The sequence below is a fragment of the Pangasianodon hypophthalmus genome, chromosome 21 (genome assembly GCF_027358585.1).
Source record: "Pangasianodon hypophthalmus isolate fPanHyp1 chromosome 21, fPanHyp1.pri, whole genome shotgun sequence".
Classification (NCBI taxonomy): Eukaryota; Metazoa; Chordata; class Actinopteri; order Siluriformes; family Pangasiidae; genus Pangasianodon; species Pangasianodon hypophthalmus.
The window spans coordinates 16,653,861-16,674,492 of record NC_069730.1 but is presented as its reverse complement, the minus strand read 5'-3'; the positions used below and the strand labels follow the sequence as shown (position 1 = coordinate 16,674,492).

At 40.7% G+C, this 20,632-nt stretch overlaps 1 protein-coding gene across 7 annotated transcripts in view; it reads right to left on the bottom strand.

Annotated features, from left to right (window-relative positions):
- Positions 1–740: 740 nt before the first annotated feature.
- LOC113533360 (transcriptional repressor p66-alpha) overlaps positions 741–20,632 on the bottom strand; it is a 30,690-nt gene continuing 10,798 nt past the window's right edge. For 5 of the 7 annotated variants that reach the window (XM_034314739.2, XM_034314736.2, XM_034314740.2 and 2 more), the window contains 10 exons: positions 13,929–14,187; positions 8,684–8,810; positions 7,926–8,057; positions 7,612–7,686; positions 7,313–7,438; positions 6,291–6,485; positions 5,792–6,047; positions 5,070–5,482; positions 3,729–3,966; positions 741–2,673 (listed from right to left, as the gene is read on the bottom strand). In XM_034314739.2, the coding sequence (XP_034170630.1) occupies positions 2,537–2,673; positions 3,729–3,966; positions 5,070–5,482; positions 5,792–6,047; positions 6,291–6,485; positions 7,313–7,438; positions 7,612–7,686; positions 7,926–8,057; positions 8,684–8,810; positions 13,929–14,179 (1,950 nt within the window). In that variant the 5' untranslated portion in view covers positions 14,180–14,187 and the 3' untranslated portion in view covers positions 741–2,536. Of the gene's footprint in view, positions 2,674–3,728; positions 3,967–5,069; positions 5,483–5,791; positions 6,048–6,290; positions 6,486–7,312; positions 7,439–7,611; positions 7,687–7,925; positions 8,058–8,683; positions 8,811–13,928; positions 14,188–20,632 lie in introns of those variants that run through there. The other 2 variants (XM_034314742.2, XM_034314741.2) reach the window with 2 other exon arrangements.

Genomic DNA, 20,632 nt, shown 5'->3' with positions numbered 1-20,632 from the left:
ATTGGTAATTTAAACACCTGAAATTTAACCTCTGAAATATTGAAACAAGCTTCCAGCAGGTGTACACATACTTATAGAATTTGTTATGAATTATGTTATGATGCCAATTTTTTATGGTCTATGACAATAATGATATCAGAGCTCTGAGTATCAGCAGAGGCTCATTACAGTACAATACCAACTTTTTCCATTTTACAATTGAAAAAGCTGTTTAAAAGGTGTTGCTGTAAGTACGACCCATGAATCATTAGTCTTTCTGTGAATTTTGTGCTTACAAAAGGAAATAACAATCTTCCTGACTTTGTAAAAAAAGTAAAAATGAGATTCAATATCACCCACATTAGATAAAAATTGGATCAGATACCAATCCAGAATTACAGGCCAATATCCTTCTATAGCAACAGCTTATCCCAAATTTGTATTTTATAAAATAAATATAAAACCTAGACAACTTAACAGTGCAGTTTTTATTGAGAGAAAAAAAGGGTGTTTTTTTTTTAATCCAATATCAGATACAACTTAAAGCTCACATGAAACACCTCTCACTCTTTTCTTCTTTTCGTATTGCATTTACATTTTTCTGGCCCTCCACAACAGAGCTGCACAGCCACACATTTCCCTAAAAGTCCACCCACAATGCAGAAATAATTTTAAAGGGGTGGCAGAAAAAAAACTCTAAAATAAAAAAACTAGAGACTTTCAGACAAAAAAAAAAAAGAACAAGAATAAAGAACAATAAGTAAGGGTTAAAATTCTTTTATTATTACTTCTCAAACTGGGAAACAAAAGTAAACCTAACAAATCGTAACATGAGTTTGTACAGTGCGGCAGAACCGGAGGCAGCTAGCACTGCTATTAAACCCCCGAAACAGAGCGGTGTGACATCATCAAGCAGAGACGCTGAGGACGCCTCCATCAGCTGAACGGTACAGCATCCACACTGAGGATGAAATGTATCTGTGGTGTCAGGGTGCCGAACAAATGGCAAAGACGACGACGATATATAAAGTGTAATATGAGACTTCAATGATTTAAAACACAAAGAGAAACAGGGTGAGCTGATGGTAGAACAGTCACATAAAAAAAGAAAGTCATATCTGCTAACAGAAAAGTTGTCTAAAATCCATTTGCCCACTTAGTGATGTTTGTGGGGACAGATTTATTTTACTAATAAATACAGACCAGTTTCACAATCTGTAACAATCGAGGGTTTGGGCAGTAAAATTATGAAGTGCTGTTCCTTAATCTGCTGGAAACCACTGTGAAGATCAAGCTGGGGGGAAACAGTGACACAAACCATAAAGACGAGGACGCAAATCAAGTGGACTGGAATTAAACATCAATGCACAAACACAAGTCTCCAGTCCATCACACACATGTTTCTGTAAAGGACTGTTCAGTTATAATGAAAGATATTTTTTTGTTTTTCAATTTTGTGAACCGTAAAACATGAATAAAATTTATGGGAGTAACATATGAAAAATCACCCTCAGACTTGTTTATGAGAAGAAAAAGGGGAGTGCATGTTGCCTCAGTGAAATCATTAAGCATTTGTTCAAGGTCATGTGTTACTGAGACTGAAATAAGCCTCGACATGATTAAACTCTGACTTAAACCTAAAAAACTAAATGCAAAGGAGGAAAAAAAAAAAAAAAAAAGACCAAACAGTTTTTTGAAGCACAATGTCTTTAAAGAGACAAGTCCGGACACAAGCTCAGACTCGATTAGCTATATAACTTACAATCAAAAAAACTGCCTTTAGCCAAAAAGGGCTCTTCATGTAGCACTGCTGGCTTTCAGTTGTAACTTAAGATTTATTTACCTTTTATTTTTTTTATTTTTTATTTTTTTTAAAGTCTTTTTTTTTTTTTTTTTTTCTTTTTAAGGAAAACCTATTAACTTGTTTTTTTTCTTCCAAAGAAATGAAAGTTCCATGATTCATATTGAGAACAGACACAGCCTCTCACTTTGTGTCTTGAATCCAAAAGGCAGGATGTACACAGACTCCCAGCACATCATCTCCATGAGTACCGAGTACTCGGGTAACGCCGTCATGTTAAGGCTTACAAATATCAGCCTCTACTGACATTTACAACCTGGCAGCAAAGCACAAGTGGAAGCCCTTTAACCTTTAAATTTCTTCTTGGTTTAATTTTTTTCATTCATTCATTCGTCTTCAGTAACTGGTCAGAGTGATGGTGGATCCAGAGCCTATTGCTTTAATATACATCACTGTTCTTGCACAATGATCAAACTTTATTTTTTTAAAGAGACACACATGAAAAAGGGGAAAAATCAGAAGCCAGGTGATTGAGGAAAATCTGCTGCAATAGAAGCCGAAAGGTTTTCTTTAAGATATGTTCCACGATTGAAAGCAAGACTCCGGAGCCTCTAGAGCTCTTCCATAATCCCACACTAATCTCGGAGGTTCTAGATCCGTTCCTAGAGCTGTTCCAGGATTCCAGGTGAGGTTCTCGAAGAGGGCTGAGGTTTGTGATCATTAGGAAAGCTCGGCTGAAGGGGACACGTGGTCGGGTTATTTCCACGTGTTTGCAGTCTGGGAGATGGATCTGGAGGGGATCATGTCTAACAGGTACTCTCTCTGACGCTCCACCGCCGACGATGAAGACTTGTGCACAGTCAGGCTGGGGTTTACGTAGGCCACAGTCACACCTGCAAACACACAACAGGCAGAAAGAAAGAAAGAAAAAGAAAAAGAGAAAGAGAGAAAGAGTGAGCAAGAGAAACAGACAGAGAGAGAGACAGAGAGAAAGACAGAGAGAAAGACAGAGAGAGAGAGTCAGTACACATACTCAGATTCATGCGCACAAGCATAACACAACATAAAATAACATGACGAATTAAATAATTTTTTTTTTGTTAAAGTACCCCTGAACGAGTTAAACTAAACTGGTAATTAATTAAAAGTAAACAAAGAAAGAAAGAAAGAGACAGATATACAAACAGAAAGGCAGATTAAAATAACAAAAAGAAAAAGACTGAAAAAGACAGAAATGCAAAGACAGAAAGAAAAAATAAAGAAAGGCAAAGAGAAAGGCAGAAAGACAAAAGATAGAAAGAAAGACAGAAAGAAAGAGACAAAAAGACAAAGAGAGAAAGACAGAATCATCAAAGAGAGGCTATAACACTAAAAATCTTGCTTGAGTTCATGGGTACTTTTACACTGCTGCTACACTCCACACACACACACACACACACACACACACACACACACACACACACACACACACACACACACACACACACACACACACACACACACCATGTGCCTCAGATAAACTGTATCTCATTGTGAAAGGGTTCTACAGAGTTGAGAAGAAACACCAACATTTAAACCCCACACCAGAGGAAGGAGAGAAACGGACAGAGGATTATGCTAATGTGTGTGTCAGGATAAAAAGCACTTTAAATCTTCACTCCACCCCAGATTATTATGGAAACGACAGAATCAAGGTCAAATCCATTTCATGTTGAGAAACATTACTCTACACACAACACCCTTCTTTTCCATCATCTATTTAAATGAGAAACCCAAATCTGCAGAACTGCCCTCAGCCTGGACGTGAACCCCGACTGTAGCAGAGTGCCGCTGCGGTCAGCAGGAGTGAGAGAGAAACAGAGGAAAGGGACACAGACGGGGAGAGGACGGGGTGCCTTTTTTTTTTTTTTTTTTTGCAGACGGACCCACACGGGGGCTCAGAATCTACCTGGTATTGCGTTGTTCCGCTTCCTCCAGGTGGAGGAGGTCACTGTCTTAGAGGTCCTGCTGCTGGCACTTCTGCTGTTGACCTTTGACCCCTGAAGCACAGCATGCTTACCTGGCCTGCTGACCAGCGCGGCAGCTGCCACAGCGTTCTGGAGCTGAGAGGCTGGAGAGAAGGAGTGTGACACACCACGTAGGGCCGCTGCTGACTGCTGAACACCGCGGGACAGCTGAGCAGAACTCTGAATGGAAAACGCACACACGCGCACACACACACACACACACACACGATACTTTCCTTTATTTTAGTTTTTACATTTCTCAGCACTGTTATTCACACTACTCTTCTAGATTTTGGCCTTCATTTCATAAGTGAGATTAAAGGAAAAGATTTCAGTCAAATTTGGCACCTGATGCTAGTGTCCAGCTGTTTTACAGTCAGTATTAAGACATCAATGCTAGTGTCCAGCTGTTTACAGTCAGTATTAAGACATCAATGCTAGTGTCCAGCTGTTTACAGTCAGTACTGGTATGCAGTGCCATTTTTTGGGTCAGTATTGACACATTCCCCTTGCTATGATCCAGCTGTTTTACTGTCCGTGTCTGCAGGTTCCCTTAACTACTGTCCAGTTGTTTTACAGTCAACATTTGGATAGTTCCATTGCTATTGTCCCAGAGATTTACAGTATCAGCATGTTCCCCTTTCATTATTGTACAGCTGTTTTACAGTCTGTATCAGCACATCCTCTTCATTATCATCCAGCTGTTGTATAATCAATATTGGCACTCCCATGTTGTTATTATCCATTATATCCATTATTGTATTGTCAATATCGACTCATCAATTTGATGATATTCAGCTGCTGTATAGTCAGTATCAGCAAGTCCAGCTCATCAGTCAGTATCAATAAATCCCTTCATTATAGTCCATCTCGTGTATAGTCAGAATTGTCCCCTCGCTATTATCCAGCTGTTTTACTGTCAGTACTGGCTTGCTCTCTTTATTATTGTCCAGCTGTCTCACACAATTTTGGCATGCTGCCATCGCTATTGTCCCCAAGTTTCACAGTATTTTCCAGCTGTTTTACAGTCTGAATAGACACACTGCCTTTGTAATTGTCCAGTTGTTTCACCATCAGTATCGGCATGTCCATCTTGCTATTATCCAGCTGTGTCCCAGTCAGTACTTATTACATCCTCATCCTTATTCTCCAGCTCCATCCTGCAATCCCTTGACTACTGTCCACCAGTTATACAGTCAGTCACAGTGTGTGCTCTGCAGTTTTGTCCCACTGCTTTATAGTCAGTATTTGACATTTGACCACAGATGTTTTGGCAGGCTCACCTGTGCTATAGAATGGTGGCGGCTGATTGGCTGGCTAGATCGACTGTGCTGCTGGAGCGTGGAAGAAGAGCGCTGCTTGATCTGCTGAGAGACAATCACCTGCTGCTCCGACTTCACCACGTGGCTCGAGGATGAGGAAGAAGAGGAGGAAGATGAATGCGAGATGGGAGAGGAGGCCTGCTGGAGGATCCTCTGCTCAATCTCCTGCTCCTGCTGCAGGGCCTTGACGAAGGCTGCCTTCAGTCGATTGGTGTGCTCAGCCTTCAGGGCCTTCTTCTGATTGGTGGACATGCACTGCTCACACATGATGGCACCACTCTTCTCCTTACGCCAGCGGCAGGTGAAGTCAGTCTTACACTGAGTGCATGTGAATGGCTCTGTGGAAACAGAAGTCTGAGAACCTCCCTGTTTACCTGAGGTATGGAGAGAGGACAAGACAGGAGGAGAAAAGGATGAAAGAAGAAACAAAGACAATGGTCAGTCATTTATTTAGTGCTACAGAAGTGCTGCTTGAACGTACTGATGAATATGGTAATGCATGTTTGTGATAAATGTTCAACAATGACTATATACACCAGTTCATGGCTCTAGTGCTAGTTTTCATGTTGCAGTCAAACATACCACCTCAAAACCTAAAATTTGCATTTCAGGCCTTGTTGAACAATAAGTGAATGGAATAGCTGATCTCAGATTATGTTTTATTGACATGGCTGACTGGATACCTCTCCCCAGGGCGTCCAGCAGGCACTGCACAACCTCCTCCAGGCCCACCAGGTAGATGAACTCATTATTGGCTGCTGAGGGCAGGAAGTTGAATTCAGGGGCAGGGGGTTTGGGAGGAGGAATCTCCAGCAGAGTCTTCTCCAGCTGCTTGCGCAACGCCAGCTTAGCCGCCGCTTGCCGGCTGGCAGGAGACTCGTTGGCACTTGCCACGCTGCTCTGAGTGCCCCCGGAGGATGTCTTCAGGTTGGTGGTTGACTGGAGACGCAAAAGTGAGTGGAAGAAGCAAAGTAATTACAATAGATTTGGGATGGTGCAGCATCAGGGATACAAAAATCAATTGATTTATTCCAATGCACAGCAACTGCAAAGTGGAAAGTAAAGTATCTGAAGTAAACTGATTGCAAAAAAAGCCAATTAGCTTTGGAAGGGAACAAAAACACAAATCAAAATCTGAGAGAGAAAATGGAGACACACGTTTATGTATGGATAGTAACTTACCGGACTGACGTTGACGAGCAGGTTGGCATTAGACACATTGGCCACATGAATGAGGCTGGGCTGGATGATTTTCTGGCCCTGAACAGTGGGCACAGAGGCTCTAGGGGCTAGCAACAGGGGCGGAGGGCCTGAGCTGGAGTACTGCTGTTGCTGCTGCCGCAGACTCGCTATCTGCTGTGGCGTCACCGAGATCGGCTATTGAGAGAGAGAGAGAGAGAGAGAGAGAGAGAGTGATTGTTATACTCAGAATGAGGACGGATTAAAAACACTCTAGTAAAGGTTTTCATGTATTTTCCTAAACTGGGAGAACAAAGTGAACGAGAGCTGCTGATCTGGATCTTAGAACTGGCATCAAGAAACCTTGCTGAGGTGACATCAATTTGTGAAGTGAAGTGTGACCAAGTATGGTGACCCATACTAGGAATTTGTGCTCTGCATTTAACCCATCCAAGTGCACACACACACTGTGAACACACACCCGGAGCAGTGAGCAGCCTTTTTTGCTGCGGCGCCCGGGGAGCAGTTTGGGGGTTCGGTGCCTTGCTCAAGGGTCTCACCTCAGTCGTGGTATTGAGGGTGGGAGAGAGCGCTGGTCATTCACTCCCCCCACCTACAATCCCTGCCTTGCCTGAGACTCAGGTTCACCTTCGGGTTGCAAGTCCGACTCTCTATCCATTTGGCCATGACTGCCCCCCAAAGTTGTCATGACAACAACTTAAGTTATTTATCTGAGTGCCATTAAGAGCAAGATAAAAACTTTGAAAATATTTTGAACAGTTATACATTGTGGAAGTATTTGGCTTTGGATTTTGAAATGTCACAAGTACAGCTTATAAAACCCTTCAGACTCACTATTTTCTATTTATTTTCATTTTGTCTCTCAAAGCTCTCATGAGCCAAAATGGTTTACTGGTTCTCTGAAGGAGCACCAGCTGCAGCACAGGCACCTCGCCATTAGGAAAAGAAGGAAAAGAAATGAGAAATGTATGTTCTGGAAGTTGTGGCACAGACTGGGGGCTCACCTGAGCTCCTCTCACCAGCGGAGGCATGATGATCTGGGAGTTTTGCGAGCCATGTTTGGACACCTGGCCTCCGCGCACCAGAGGAGGAGGGATGACACCCGCTGAGCTCCGGCTGGACAGAACCTGCTGAGGATCAGAACATTACAAGTATGTGTAACAGACATGTGGTTGAAACAACAGTAACTCATACCACATTTAACAAGTAAAGTGATTTGTCTGGGGCTTGGGAAAAGCACAGTTTGAATTAACTGCAGTAAAATGGACATGGGTGTAAAGTGTGTGGTGACTTGGACACTTACTGGCTGATTTCCTTTGTTGGTCACTGAGCCTCTCACCAGAGGAGGGGGCGTGGCCACAGACCCAGAACCTAAGGGCTGAGGAAAGAAGCAAATAAATCAATAAACCTACATTATATTTTGTCCAGTGGAAAGATTCTGGTGCCAAACGTTCTGGTACTTTGTGCCGTGAAGAAAGGCCTAAAGAGCACTGACAGAATCGGACAGAGGCTCATGAGAGTACACATTTTTTCCTGTGTTTCAGAAGAAGGGCATCTTGTTGTATGGAGTGTGTGTGTGTGTGTGTGTGTGTGCGCGCATATGCACTTGTGTGTTACCTTCTGTACATTGGATTCCTTGTGTATTTGGCTCTGTCGAAGTTTCTTCAACAATACCAGTCTGGCCTCTTCTAGCCTCAGCTCCTCCTTCAGTTGCTTTATAATGCGAACTCTCTCTTCAGGACTGCTCCTCTACACACACACACACACACACACACACACACACACAAACACAAACACACACACAAACACAAACAGAGCACAGAGGGATATTTTGGGCAGATCTGTGCATCACCATGACCCAAAAAAAATAGATGCAGCATCATTCCTAACAGTATTGTGTACCATCAGCTGATCTAATAAATAAGCCTATACAGGTTGTCCCAAAGTCTCCATACACAGGGGAAATTAACACTTTTTAGCAAAATGTCTTCCATATTAAATTTATATTATAGATTTTTTTCAGATAGCCTTTAAGAATGCCTTTGACAAAAGAACGCATTGGAATCATTCTCATGGCTGGATCGGGAAGCTGACAAGGTTGTGATGGACTTTAACAGGAAACATGGCAAGCACATCATACACACACACACACACACACACACACACACACACACAACACTGTTGCCAAACTTGCTAACAAATTCAAAAAGGCTGGATGAGTTGTTGGCCAACCGAGAAGTGGACGTCCACGAACATCCCCTGATGAAGACACAATCGACGTGCTGCTGCCAAAATAGTCCCCTATGTTTGGAGTCTCTATGTAGGAGACTTTTGGGACACCCTATAGTAGTATAATAGCATGTAATAATTCTAACCATGAGCAGATCTGTGTCAAGCTCTTTGAAATGGCTCCCGCCATTCATCTGTGGGCTGGATGGCTCGTTATCAGACAGAACGATGACATCGTCAGGTGATGGAGGTCTCTTCTCTTTCTTAACATCGCTACAAAAGAAAAAAAATTGTAAGACGGCAGGAAATGCACTACATGCTCAAACAGTTTTCCTTCAAAAATGAGCTCTAACCTTAATCCTACTGAACTAGTGACGCTTGAGAGATTTCTGACAATTATCATTTCCACCTGTATATAGGCAGACCCGTACAACTCTATACAACAGATTGGTGCATACTAAACCAAAATTCAACTCTTCTGCACCTCTTTATGACCTTTCTCCACTAGAGGGAAACAAACACACACATTTCTTAACCCTCCTCTTCAGATATTTTGGAAACTTGTCACCCAAAGTCAAGTTTTATGTGGTGAACCTTACTACCGGATGTTACTCAGACATATTAGTCAGTTTTCATGCTCATTTCACACTGCATGAAAATGATGTGTTGAACATGAATGAAACACAATGATTCAGCCAGACAGATCTGCAAATGAATTAGCATGATATACAAAAAAAACCAATGATCTCTAAAAGGAGTGAGAAGTGTTTGCTTGACTGATGGTCTTCTTAGCATTCCAATACGAGCATACAGAGCTGTGTGGTTTTATCTCTGTGTATAATTGCGAAACTGCTTACAGGTGATAAGAGCTATTAAATAGGGCAGAGCCAAAACTTTTAAAAACAAACACAGCCGTTATGGAGGAACATCAAGGGTTCACAAAAAAATCTCTAAATAAACTGTTACCAATGCTGCTGAAATAGAGGAAGGGTTTGAGTTAAAGCTGAGAAAATATTCACCTGTACACACTCCATTAAAAAAGACACACTCTTACAGTCAAGACCTAGAACAGACTCATAACAGAGACTGTCATCAAACAATATTTAATTGTGACATTAGCTATCATTGGCAAGAGGAAGCCCACAGCATCTGTGGGATTCTGTGGATTATAACAAAATGTGGGCCATGGACACAAAACATGACACTTTACTGAACATCTCATTCCTTAATAGGCAACTAACTCTGACTGTGCATGTCGTGAGTGTGGTCACATTTCCTGTGTAGGCCGCACACTTTCTTGCTCTTGGGAGAGGCACAGAGATGCCTGCATATTTATGACCAGGCACCTGGAAAAACTTGATGAAACTGTTTATTAAAGTTTTTCAAGTGCACACTGAGAGCTGTGGAGCGATCTGGTTACGTTTGGGAGGAGAGGGCACGGCACCAGCACTGGTGTAAAAAAGCATCGTTCTTGTTCTTTGCCTCAGAGATGCTCCTCTTCCTACAGGCACCCACTTCCTGTACATTAATCACTCTACTAAACAAGTCATGTGACCGACAGCAGTTTGCCTCATTGCGTCATGTGACCCTCCCCCTCCTCCCGCCCTGCTCCTTCCAAAGTGGAAACCATGGCAACCAGCCGGCTGGAACCGGTTTGTGACACATGGCCTTCATTTTGTGAAGTGCAGTAGGGTTCAGGTGCCGGAGAAAATGGAGCTGCCGCCTCGCAAACTTCTGCCACACACACGCGCACGCGCACACATGCACTCTCTCTCACACACTCTCTCACTCACACACACACACACATACACACACTTCCTGTGTCAAACTATCACTTTGCTCACTCTCCATAAGTATTAATAGATCACACCTAACATAGGATTAGGAGATAAAGAAATATTAGTAGGCTTACTACTCAGTCTAATCTAAAAATTCTTGCACTGCTAGAGGCCTTTCTTTAAAGGACCATCCAGAGTCAGGCATCATTTTTACCAATGACACTAAGAAAGTGAAACAAAGCTAAATATCCCAGGGTAATATCCCTCTACACTCAACATTCACAAATATGCACTCAGCTAATGGCCCTGAAAACAAAATCATAAAAAAATCTGCTCATGTTTCTTCATATCTTTTTAAAAAAAAACAAAACACATCACATCACAATACTTCAAGACATTTCTATGATCCATGATATGTATACCAATACAGTCAGGTCCATAAGTATTTGGCCGGTCACAATTTTGGAGATTTTGTCTCTGTACACCACCACAATGGATTTGAAATGAAGCAATCAATGTGTCGACTGTCAGCTTTAATTCAAGGGGTTTAACAAAAATATTGCATTAACCTTTAAAGAATTACAGCCATTTTTTATATAGTCCCTCCATTTTCACAGGCTCAAAAGAAATAGGACAAACTAACAATCATAAATATTAGGATTATTTGGACGCAAATCCTTTGCAGTCAATGACTGCCTGAAATCTGGAACCCATGGACCTCACCAAATGCTGAGTTTCCTCCCTTGAGATGCTTTCCCAGGCCTTTACTGCAGCTGGCTTCAGTTGCTTCTTGTTTGTAGGTCTTTCAGCCTTTGGTTTTATCTTCAGTAAGTGAAAAGCATGTTCAGTTGGGTTGAGGTCAGATGACTGACTCAGCCATTTAAGAACATTCCATTTCCAAGCGCTTGGGTTGCTTTTGCAGTACATTTTGGGTCATTACCCATATGGACTATGAAGCACTGTCCTATCAGTTTTGTAGCATTTGACTGAATCTGAGCAGAAAGTATAGCTCTATACACTTCAGAAATTATCCTGCTACTTCTGTCAGCAGCCACATCATCAATAAACACCAGTGACCCAGTTCCATTGGCAGCCATACATGCCCATGCCATAATACTGCCTCCACATGTTTGACAGTTGATGTGGTATGCTTTGGATCATGAGCCCTTCCTTTCCTTCTCCATACTCTTCTCTTCCCATCATTCCGGTTAAAGTTAATCTTGCAGCAGAACTGGGCAGGCTTTTTTGTAGAGGTTTTTTTAATTTCTTTTTTTTTAAGTCTAGTGTGGACTTTGTTATTTAGTGTTACCAATGGTTTGCATCTTGAGGTAAACCATCTTTATTTATATTCACGAAGAAGACTCTTTATTGTAGACTTTGACAGTGACACCCCTGCCTCTTCGAGAGTGTTCTTGATTTGGATAGATGTTGTGAAGTTGTTTTTCTTCAACAAGCAAAGAATTCTGCAATCATCCACTTTAGCTGTCTTCTGTGGTCTTCCAAGCATTTTGGTGTTGCTGAACTTGCCAGTGCATTCCTTCTTTTTAAGAATGTACCAAATTGTTGATTTGGCTGTTCCTAAAGTTTTTTCAGCCTAATGATGGCTTCTTTCATTCGCATCGACACCTCTTTGGACTGCATAGTGAGAGTTCCCATGAACAGCTACCAAATGCATTTTCAATGTTTCGAATCAACTCCAGACCTTTTATCTCCTTAACTTTCATTAAATAATGAAGAAACATGCCACACCTGGCCATGAAACTGCTTATTATTCATTTATCCAATTTCTTTTGAGCCTGTGAAATTGGAGGGACTCTGTAAAGAAAAAAATGGCTGTAATTCCTAAACAATTAATGCAATATTTTTTTTAACCCCTTGAACTAAAGTTGAAAGTCTACACTTCAATTGCATCTTGATTGCTTCATTTCAAATCCATTGTGGTGGTGTACAGAGGCATAATTACGAAAATTGTGTCACTGTCCAAAAACTAGCAAAAAAGTAGTGAATGAAATGAAAACTTTTACGTCTGCAATGTCTACAAAGGATGAGTTGTTATTTGAAGTGTATAGAGATGGCAATTAAAGAAAAACATATAAAACATTCACATTTATATATTATGCACAAAAAACAATATTATGCACATAAAATGTAAAACAGTTTCTCAGAAAAATGCAGTCCTAATTTCAGTTCATATTGAAACGCAGAAAACTAGAGAGAGACTTTATGATGACCTATACCACAGCACTGTTGAATTCTCAACAAAGAAAAACCTATAATCGTTGCCATGGTGAAGTTTTGTCTAAGGAGACGTTTAATTAACATTTATGGAAGGAGTCTCCAGTGTTAGGCTAAAGAGTGAATGCTTGTTTATAGCTGCTGTAAAGTAAGTGATAACAAGAACCATCTTGTATCAAGGATGGCGCACAACATTAAATAAACTATAAAAAGAATGTTCCTTAATAAATAGAAAAAAAATATACAGTCGCTGGCAGATCGTATAGAATAAAACATTAGTTGGGATGTAAAACAATGTAAACAGTTGGGTGGTAACTGTAACTGTGTCTAGTTGGGCTGCATCACACCAATACATTGTTGATTATTTTCCTATAACAGCATGCCCTCATGTTTTATTCCTTACTTGATGATGCAGTCACTGAGCACGAATGAGTGAATAAATTCCCTTTTTACACTTCGTTCTGGAAATTATTAGCAATTAGACAGGAAGGGGTTAAGCGTGAACACAAGCCCTCTTACCAAGGAAATTCTTCATAAAATGAACGGCACAGTAGGGGGAATGAGAGACTTTATCAGTGAATCATTAGGAGACTCTGATAACACTGCTCTGATAACTACAGAGAAGATGCATGTGATAAACAAACTCTTGTGTTTGAAACATAAAGCCCGCGAGTCCTGAAGCCTAGATCGCAAAGTACATGCAGAAAGGCCAAGACTTCTATTTTCTTAAACACCAAAATAAAAAAAATCTCATCAAACTCTCTATACAAATTATGTTGTCTATAAAAGGGAGAAAGAGGAAAAAAAAAAAAAAAAAAAAAAAAAAAAAAAAAAAAAAAAAAAAAAACACACACACAGAACCTCCGAAGCATGCTGTGTAGCTCAGGTAAATTCCACTGAGCTCCTCAGGACAGATTTATTTTAATGAACATAATCCTAATCCATAAACCATTCAAATATCAGCCTCATTATTTAAATCTGTACAATAGTAATTTATTGTCTATTTATTGACGCCATAGAGCTTTTCATTCCTGAACTTTCCTCTGACACAACACAAAGTCCAAGTTGACATTATTCATAGGCTTCTAGTTTTTAAGTTACAGAGTTTAGGATTAAATCCACTGAATTTGAGTGACCAGTCAAACGAGATAATAATTGTAAAAACACAATAATAAATATAACAGCTTTGATAGGGGGTGGGTTATGATTTCAAACCATTAATAATTTTTTAAAAAAAAAATCACAAATCCCTCTGGTGTATCTCTGTTGAACCCACACTTTGGGTTCTATATTGTACTATGAGGTGACTTGAGTTGGTTGTGAGCCAGGAATTAGCACATGAGCTTTGATTTCAGTGCTTAGCTGGTCTTGCTCTCACCCTTTGGTGGTGCTCATGTCCACAGGCTCGTCTCTGGTCTGCAGCTCCACTTTAATGGTGGCCTTCACCTCGCCGGTGCTCAGGATATTGGAGCTGCGTGCCGAGGCCTCGGGCCTGGGACGCAGCACGGGCCGATCATCCCTGTCTCCACCGTCCAGCTTCACCTTCTTCGCATCCAAGTCCACTGGCAGAGCCTCCCGCTCTAAAGCCCGCTTCTGACTGCGCGTCTGACGCACCGCCTCGTCACCCATGGCCACACCTGGACAGAGGGAGAGCGAGACAAAGAAAGGAAGCAACAAAGACAGAAAGAGAGAGAAAGAGATGGGAAATCAATAATCAAGTCTATTAGTGCGAACCGAATGAGGAAACCATGTGAACGCAATGACATCACCGCAACCTATGACCCAGCGCAGAAGCAATAACGGGGCATAATGTGGTCTAATGGGCTGCAGTGATAAATTGCAGACATCTAGATCGCAAAGTACAAGCAGAAAGGCCAAGACTGTCATCTACAGGAAATGGGGCATCAGCACCTCTTCAGCTATCCTGAGTGATGCAGATGCTGATGATAGACTGAAAGATGGACGGTTTAATGGAGCGTGAACAAATAAGAAGACAAATACAGCTTATTTGTTCATAAATCCAAATTAAATGCAACAGCATAACTCAGTCATTAGTGATTTAAAAAAAAAAAAAGTATGCTGCTTGCTTTATGTTTATAGATCCAGCTACAGTACACACAGGGCAGACAGATTAATCAGAATGGATTCATGTGTACAACATTTGGCCTCCTTAATTAATTAAACACAAAACTGCGATTTTGGTGAGCTTACGTAAATTTAACTGCTTAACACTAAAAATAGATTTATTCTTAAATTGATGCTGGTGCATTTAAAGATCCCCGTTACTTTGCACTCTGTGGTGGTACAGGAATTCATTTTGTGTCTAATTTTAGTTTTCGCATTTTAAAAATTCTTATTTGCAAGTAACTGAGTGTAAAGGTTTGTACTGCCATCCAAAGATATCCAAGGAAATATAGGATTATAATATGAATATAGTATATAATATAAATATATAATATGAAAAAGGCTAGATTCTGATAAAAGCTTTTGGCAATAAAACAGGGTTCAAAGGTTTGTTTACATACAACTAGCACTGATAATTAACAGCAACTCTACTGTTCGGTGTGAGGCAGGTCCACATACAAGGCCCTGATAGAGCTGAGCAAAATGAGGATTTGATCTCAGGTTTGTGATTTCTGAGCACATCATGGGAATCATAACACTGAACAGCTAAAATCTTTACCACAGTGAAGTTCAATTCTCTTATCTGAAATTGTTGAGTAATTTTTCTACAACAGCAGCTCTGACAAACGTTCCAGATGCAAATCAAATCACAGGTGTATATTAATGTGCTCATTCTAATACATTATCGTATTCGACTCATTTACAGGAACTTGTATGGCGGATGCCCCATGCAATCTAAGTTTAATGAAAAACAGATTAAAAACATGTTATTTAACAAAGAAAAACATATTGTTAATATTCTCAAGTTTTCTATAAGCAGATGTTTATGTAACATTTAAGGAAGGAGTCTCCAATGTCAGGGTTTTATCACAGTCAGTAGGTTTTCCACCACAGGAAAGTCTTCAGGACAAAAGAGTTTGAGATTTCTGGTTTCACAGTAACATGACAAGCCATGTGTTTTTGTCTTATTAACTTCAAAAGAGAAAAAAAAAAAAAGAAACTAGTGAAGGAACAACTGCTCATAACTGTTAAAGTAATTGATAACAGGAACTAACTCACAGGAACTGTTCCAACACACCTGATCCACCTGAGCCAAGTAAATCCACATCTCAAGGCTTTGTCCCTTAAAAAATACAAAAGGTGTGAGGTTTTCCACTACGTCAGGTAACATGGAGATACGATACAAGCCATAAAGGCACGCCAAATCTATAAAATGGTGGAGATTAAGAAAGTGTGTATACCAGAATCACTCTTATAAAGGATTTCATTTGTGAAGTTTATCCTCAATCAAAATGAGACAAAGGTGGCAAACTAACAAAGCACACGTTTCACAAGCCTTTTATTACTTTTAGAATATAATTTATGTATTTTTATTATGGACTTTTTATGATTGGATGACGCAGTGACACAGTGGCTCACGTTGTCACCTCGCAGCTACATTGTCTGCGTGGTTTCCCCCCCCCCAAAAAAAACAACCTGCTAGTAGGTGGACTGGCAACAACTAAATTTCCCCTAGGTGTGAATAAGTGTGTGAGTATGTGTGTGCCCCAGCTCCGGCTTCACCACAACCCCGAACCAAGATAAAAAGTTTACTGAAGAAGACCGAATGAATCAAATTTTTATGATCCATATCTGGAAACTGGAAAAGGGGTTACAATGCAATTTAGCATTTAGAAAGGAAAGTACTGGAGTTGCAGACCAAAAGACGAGCCTGTGATCATGACCACCAAATAGCTGTACATGTCGTCTGAAGTAAAAGAACAATCTACTTCACCTATTAAATGATGGCTGATGTTTACAGTTGATGAGTGCATAACTTTGCCCACACCGAGGCCACATGCAAATCAACAAAGAAGGTGACCTTTGAATTCTCTACAGAGGAAAACCCTGATTTAAAAGCTTTTGATCCTACTAAGCAACACTAGCCAGGTATATCCATTCCATTTTCCTTTTCCAAAGACAGACAGAGCTGTATGCCTGGTATTAAGGATGTGATGCAGACACTGAGATGCTGTCTCCTCTTGGTGAGGGTGAGAGGTACACAGTAATGGAGCCGGAAAAACAGAGCCTCATCTACTCGCTGGTGCATAACAGGAAGCGTTAGCTCAGAAAGAAAGGGCTAAACATAATATTAACCCTTTCCCTGGTGTACACACACACACACACACACATTAACTCTTCCTGTAGAAAGGTTCAGCCACAGGCCTTTCTGTTTTATAAAAAAAAAAAAAACAAAAACAAAAAAAAAAAACATCCTCCATTTCCAAGTAACATTTCACACAACACTGTAACTGTCATCTCTGGTTTACACACACACACACACACACACACACACACACACACACACACACACACACACACACACTTTCAGCTGATAAAGGAAAGCTGACTTAAGTTCTCTCTGTGACATCACTGAGCCACACATGACCCTTCCCAGGATTCAGTGGGCCACACAAAGCATTTTCCTGAGAACCGGTTTAAACCAGTAAGAGAGTGTGTGTGTGTGCGCGCGTGTGTGTGTTTGCGCGTGTGCATGCGTGTGTGCGAGACTGAGGCAGGTTTTAACCCTTTGTGAGCAACAGCAAGCAGTCACATAACAGACAAAGACAGTCTCTCTCTCTCTCACACACACACACACACACACACACACAAATCCACAAATGGATGGTTACGCCCGAAAGAGACGCCACATGGCATTCCAAAACACAAGTCCTCTAAAGAAATGAGGGGTGGAGGTGGGGGGAGTGAGGAAGAGTTGAAGAAGACTGTCCAGCGACGGCACCAATCATGATGCGTTATTTAAGATGCTGTTATTAGTGAGAGTCTATTATTTATGATGCTTTTCCTCAGCCTGAACGTAAAGCAATCTGCGTACGAGCGTGGTTAAATGGGGTCAGACGAAGACAATGTACGTCTTCAGAAACTCAGCACTCTCTCTCTCTCTGACACTCACACACACACACACACACACACACACAGCATCATATACAAGCGATAAAGAGGTGCTTACAAGAAGCCTGTTACGGCACGACCTGCACTGAAGTCTGGTTTATGACCTCAGCATGCTTCACCTGATATACATTGCAGGTGGGTTGAAAAGTTTGTGGGATTTTATGTAATAAGAAAGAAATGTGCAGTTGTTCGCTATTACACAGAATTTAAAACATCATTTCAGCAACCGAAGGTGATAAAACACACAATGTAAAGGCATGACCTGAAAAAAAAAAAAGCATCTGCTCAATTCACATGCAGCCCTCAGCATGGACATTTTCATTAATCTGTTCAGAGGTCAGAGATTCTGGTAAAGCAGAAGAGGAAGAAAAAAGATTCTATGTAGTTAATTTTTTGCAAAAGATTCTTTGGTGAAATTAAAAATTATGCCAAATAAACTCAGAAATTCGTATCTTTGTTCATATTTCTGGCTTAAAATGTGCTTGAAATTAATCAAATCTGAAATGAAAATGAAACTGATTTGAATTCTTGCAAACATCACCACAAGACTGTAGAACGGTTCCCAGATCAGCAAAGCTAGTTCCCTGCTTCCATTTTAAGTGCCTTACAATAGACGTGTTGTTTCTGCCTCTGATCTGCTTATATAGCGTGTAGCTTAGGTCAGCGTTCCCGAGTCCCAGCGGATGTGTGCATTCGGCTCATATGGACTTCATCGGGGTAAAATTGCTCCAACATGCCCATTAATACTGTAGGTTTGTGAGGGACAGCTGACTCATTCAATGCCTCTTTTAGGACTGTTAATGCTTATAGCAATATCAGCCTTTGCAATGCTGATATCACAAAGCTGCAATATGCAAATTAGCACATCAACAAACCACAAGGTTTTTTTTTTTTTTTTTTGTGACCATTTAGAGCTTCCGTTTTCATTGCAGCACAGGTAGGCTAAAAGAAAAGCTATTAAAATTTGTCAAATTAATGCAGGCCAGTGTAACAGTGACACATGGGATCGCCAATTTGTTTTATTATACAAGTCATAGCACAATCCAACTGCATTTTGTGTGATTGTGTCCAAATGAGATGGAACTGAAAACAAATACGTTACTCAGATACTGTGTCCTACACAGATATAAGTACAGATACAAAGTGCACAAGTCTTTTTTAAATAAATAGATAAATAAAATAAAATACACAGAGACTACACTTTGGGATTGGATCCTGTGGGTCGCACAAGCAGGAGGCTTTTACGTTTGTATGAACATGAGTGAGTAGTCAGATATGACGCTTGTAGGGGAAAGAAATACCATGTTCATGTGGCTCTGCATGATGCATTTATAACACCCTTAGTAACTGCATGGTCAGGATCTCAGTGGTTTAAAATTAGGCCGCTAGATTTTTTAAAAAAAATTTTATTTTGGGAAACGGGACCAACCGAATTGGGACTGGAGTGATGTAGCTGAGGTTGAGGAGCTGTCAGACCAAAAATTCATACACCATGCTGCCACTGCTGCCATTTTCTACTTCTGTTTTTCTCCCCCCAAGGGCATAATGGTAGGGTTCATATTTAGTCTACAAAAACTTCTGGTTTAGGCCACGCCCACCTTGGGTACAAATCTGAATACAGATACGGATACTTGGTGCGCTATACAGATATGGAAAGTGGCATTGCATTACACCTGTAACGTACAACACTAATCTCATTATGTCATTCTGTTGCTCTCATTCTGACTTAGGCAAACACACACAAGCAAATGAATTCAATTTTCAACACTGCACATACTGATAAGTGACTACTGTGTCAATATTAGTTTTTTTTTTTTTTTTTAACTTTTATTGGAGAGTATAGGATGATTCATAAACACACACACACAAAAAAAAAACTTAGCTTATTGTCTAAGCTACATATTGTATCATGAGTCGCCTGACCTTCCCATAGCACCGACAGAGTTAACTGCTTTTAAAAAAAAAAAAAAAAAAAAAAAAAAGTTTCCAATATAATTCTCTGCTTTGCTAAGCAACGTTAGTTTGCTTATTCAAACAGGATTTCTTGCTACAGGCAGACGTTCGTATCAGACACATGCAAGGTAATGAAAGCATAACAACATATTTACCTTTAAATCTTTCATCTATAAGCAGCATGGTTGCTTGAGTTGGACAGAGATATGACCCATAAGTGTGAAATTTATAACCTTTCAATATTTGAGCACAGCAAAGTGTCCAATATTCTTAATGCAACACTCTGTGCATAAGATGCACCACGAACATTTCCTTGGAAGCCACTAAGCCTTCTGGTTTAGCATTGGGATAATATGACTTTAAATAAACTGGACTTTGAACATGAAATCTTGTTATAAATGGAACAAAGGCAAACCCCTGGCAAGGTGCTCCACAAAAACCACAAAAGAAACTGAACCCAAATCATTTACGCCATTAACAACTGGCACTTTTTTCACTTCGGACACAATCGGACTACAGTGCAGCTCCTTGAGGAAAGAATGGTCAATAAGAACAACAGCACACGGCCCGTTCGTTCTCTGTAGGCTACTGTTCCTTCACAGAACTCGCCTCGGCATTCCTTTCTGGGGACAAGGAAATGGTAAACAAGTGAGTCATCATCCCGCACAAAGCCATAACAGACAGCTGAAGGGATCAGGCTGTTCTCAGATCTGATTGTAGAGGTCGAGGGCTATGGCAGAACAATCACATTTAGTTTAGATCGGCTGACCTCGGCCCAGCGGTTACAGCCGGCTGTATGAAGAGCCAAAAGCGCAGAGTCAGATGGCGGACAGAGGAACAAGTCCACATGTTGCAGTGAACGTGTTGAGTGTCAGTTAAGGCTAAAATGGCAGCGCCGGATCAGGTTTCACGTCCCCCTGGGGCAGCATACATATATGTGGCTTCTCAAACAAGGCACATCCTTCCATACACACGCAGAAGAGAAGATGAGTGTCCATACAAAGACACACACAAAAAAAAAGTAATCCAAACATAAAGATCCATCAACTGTAA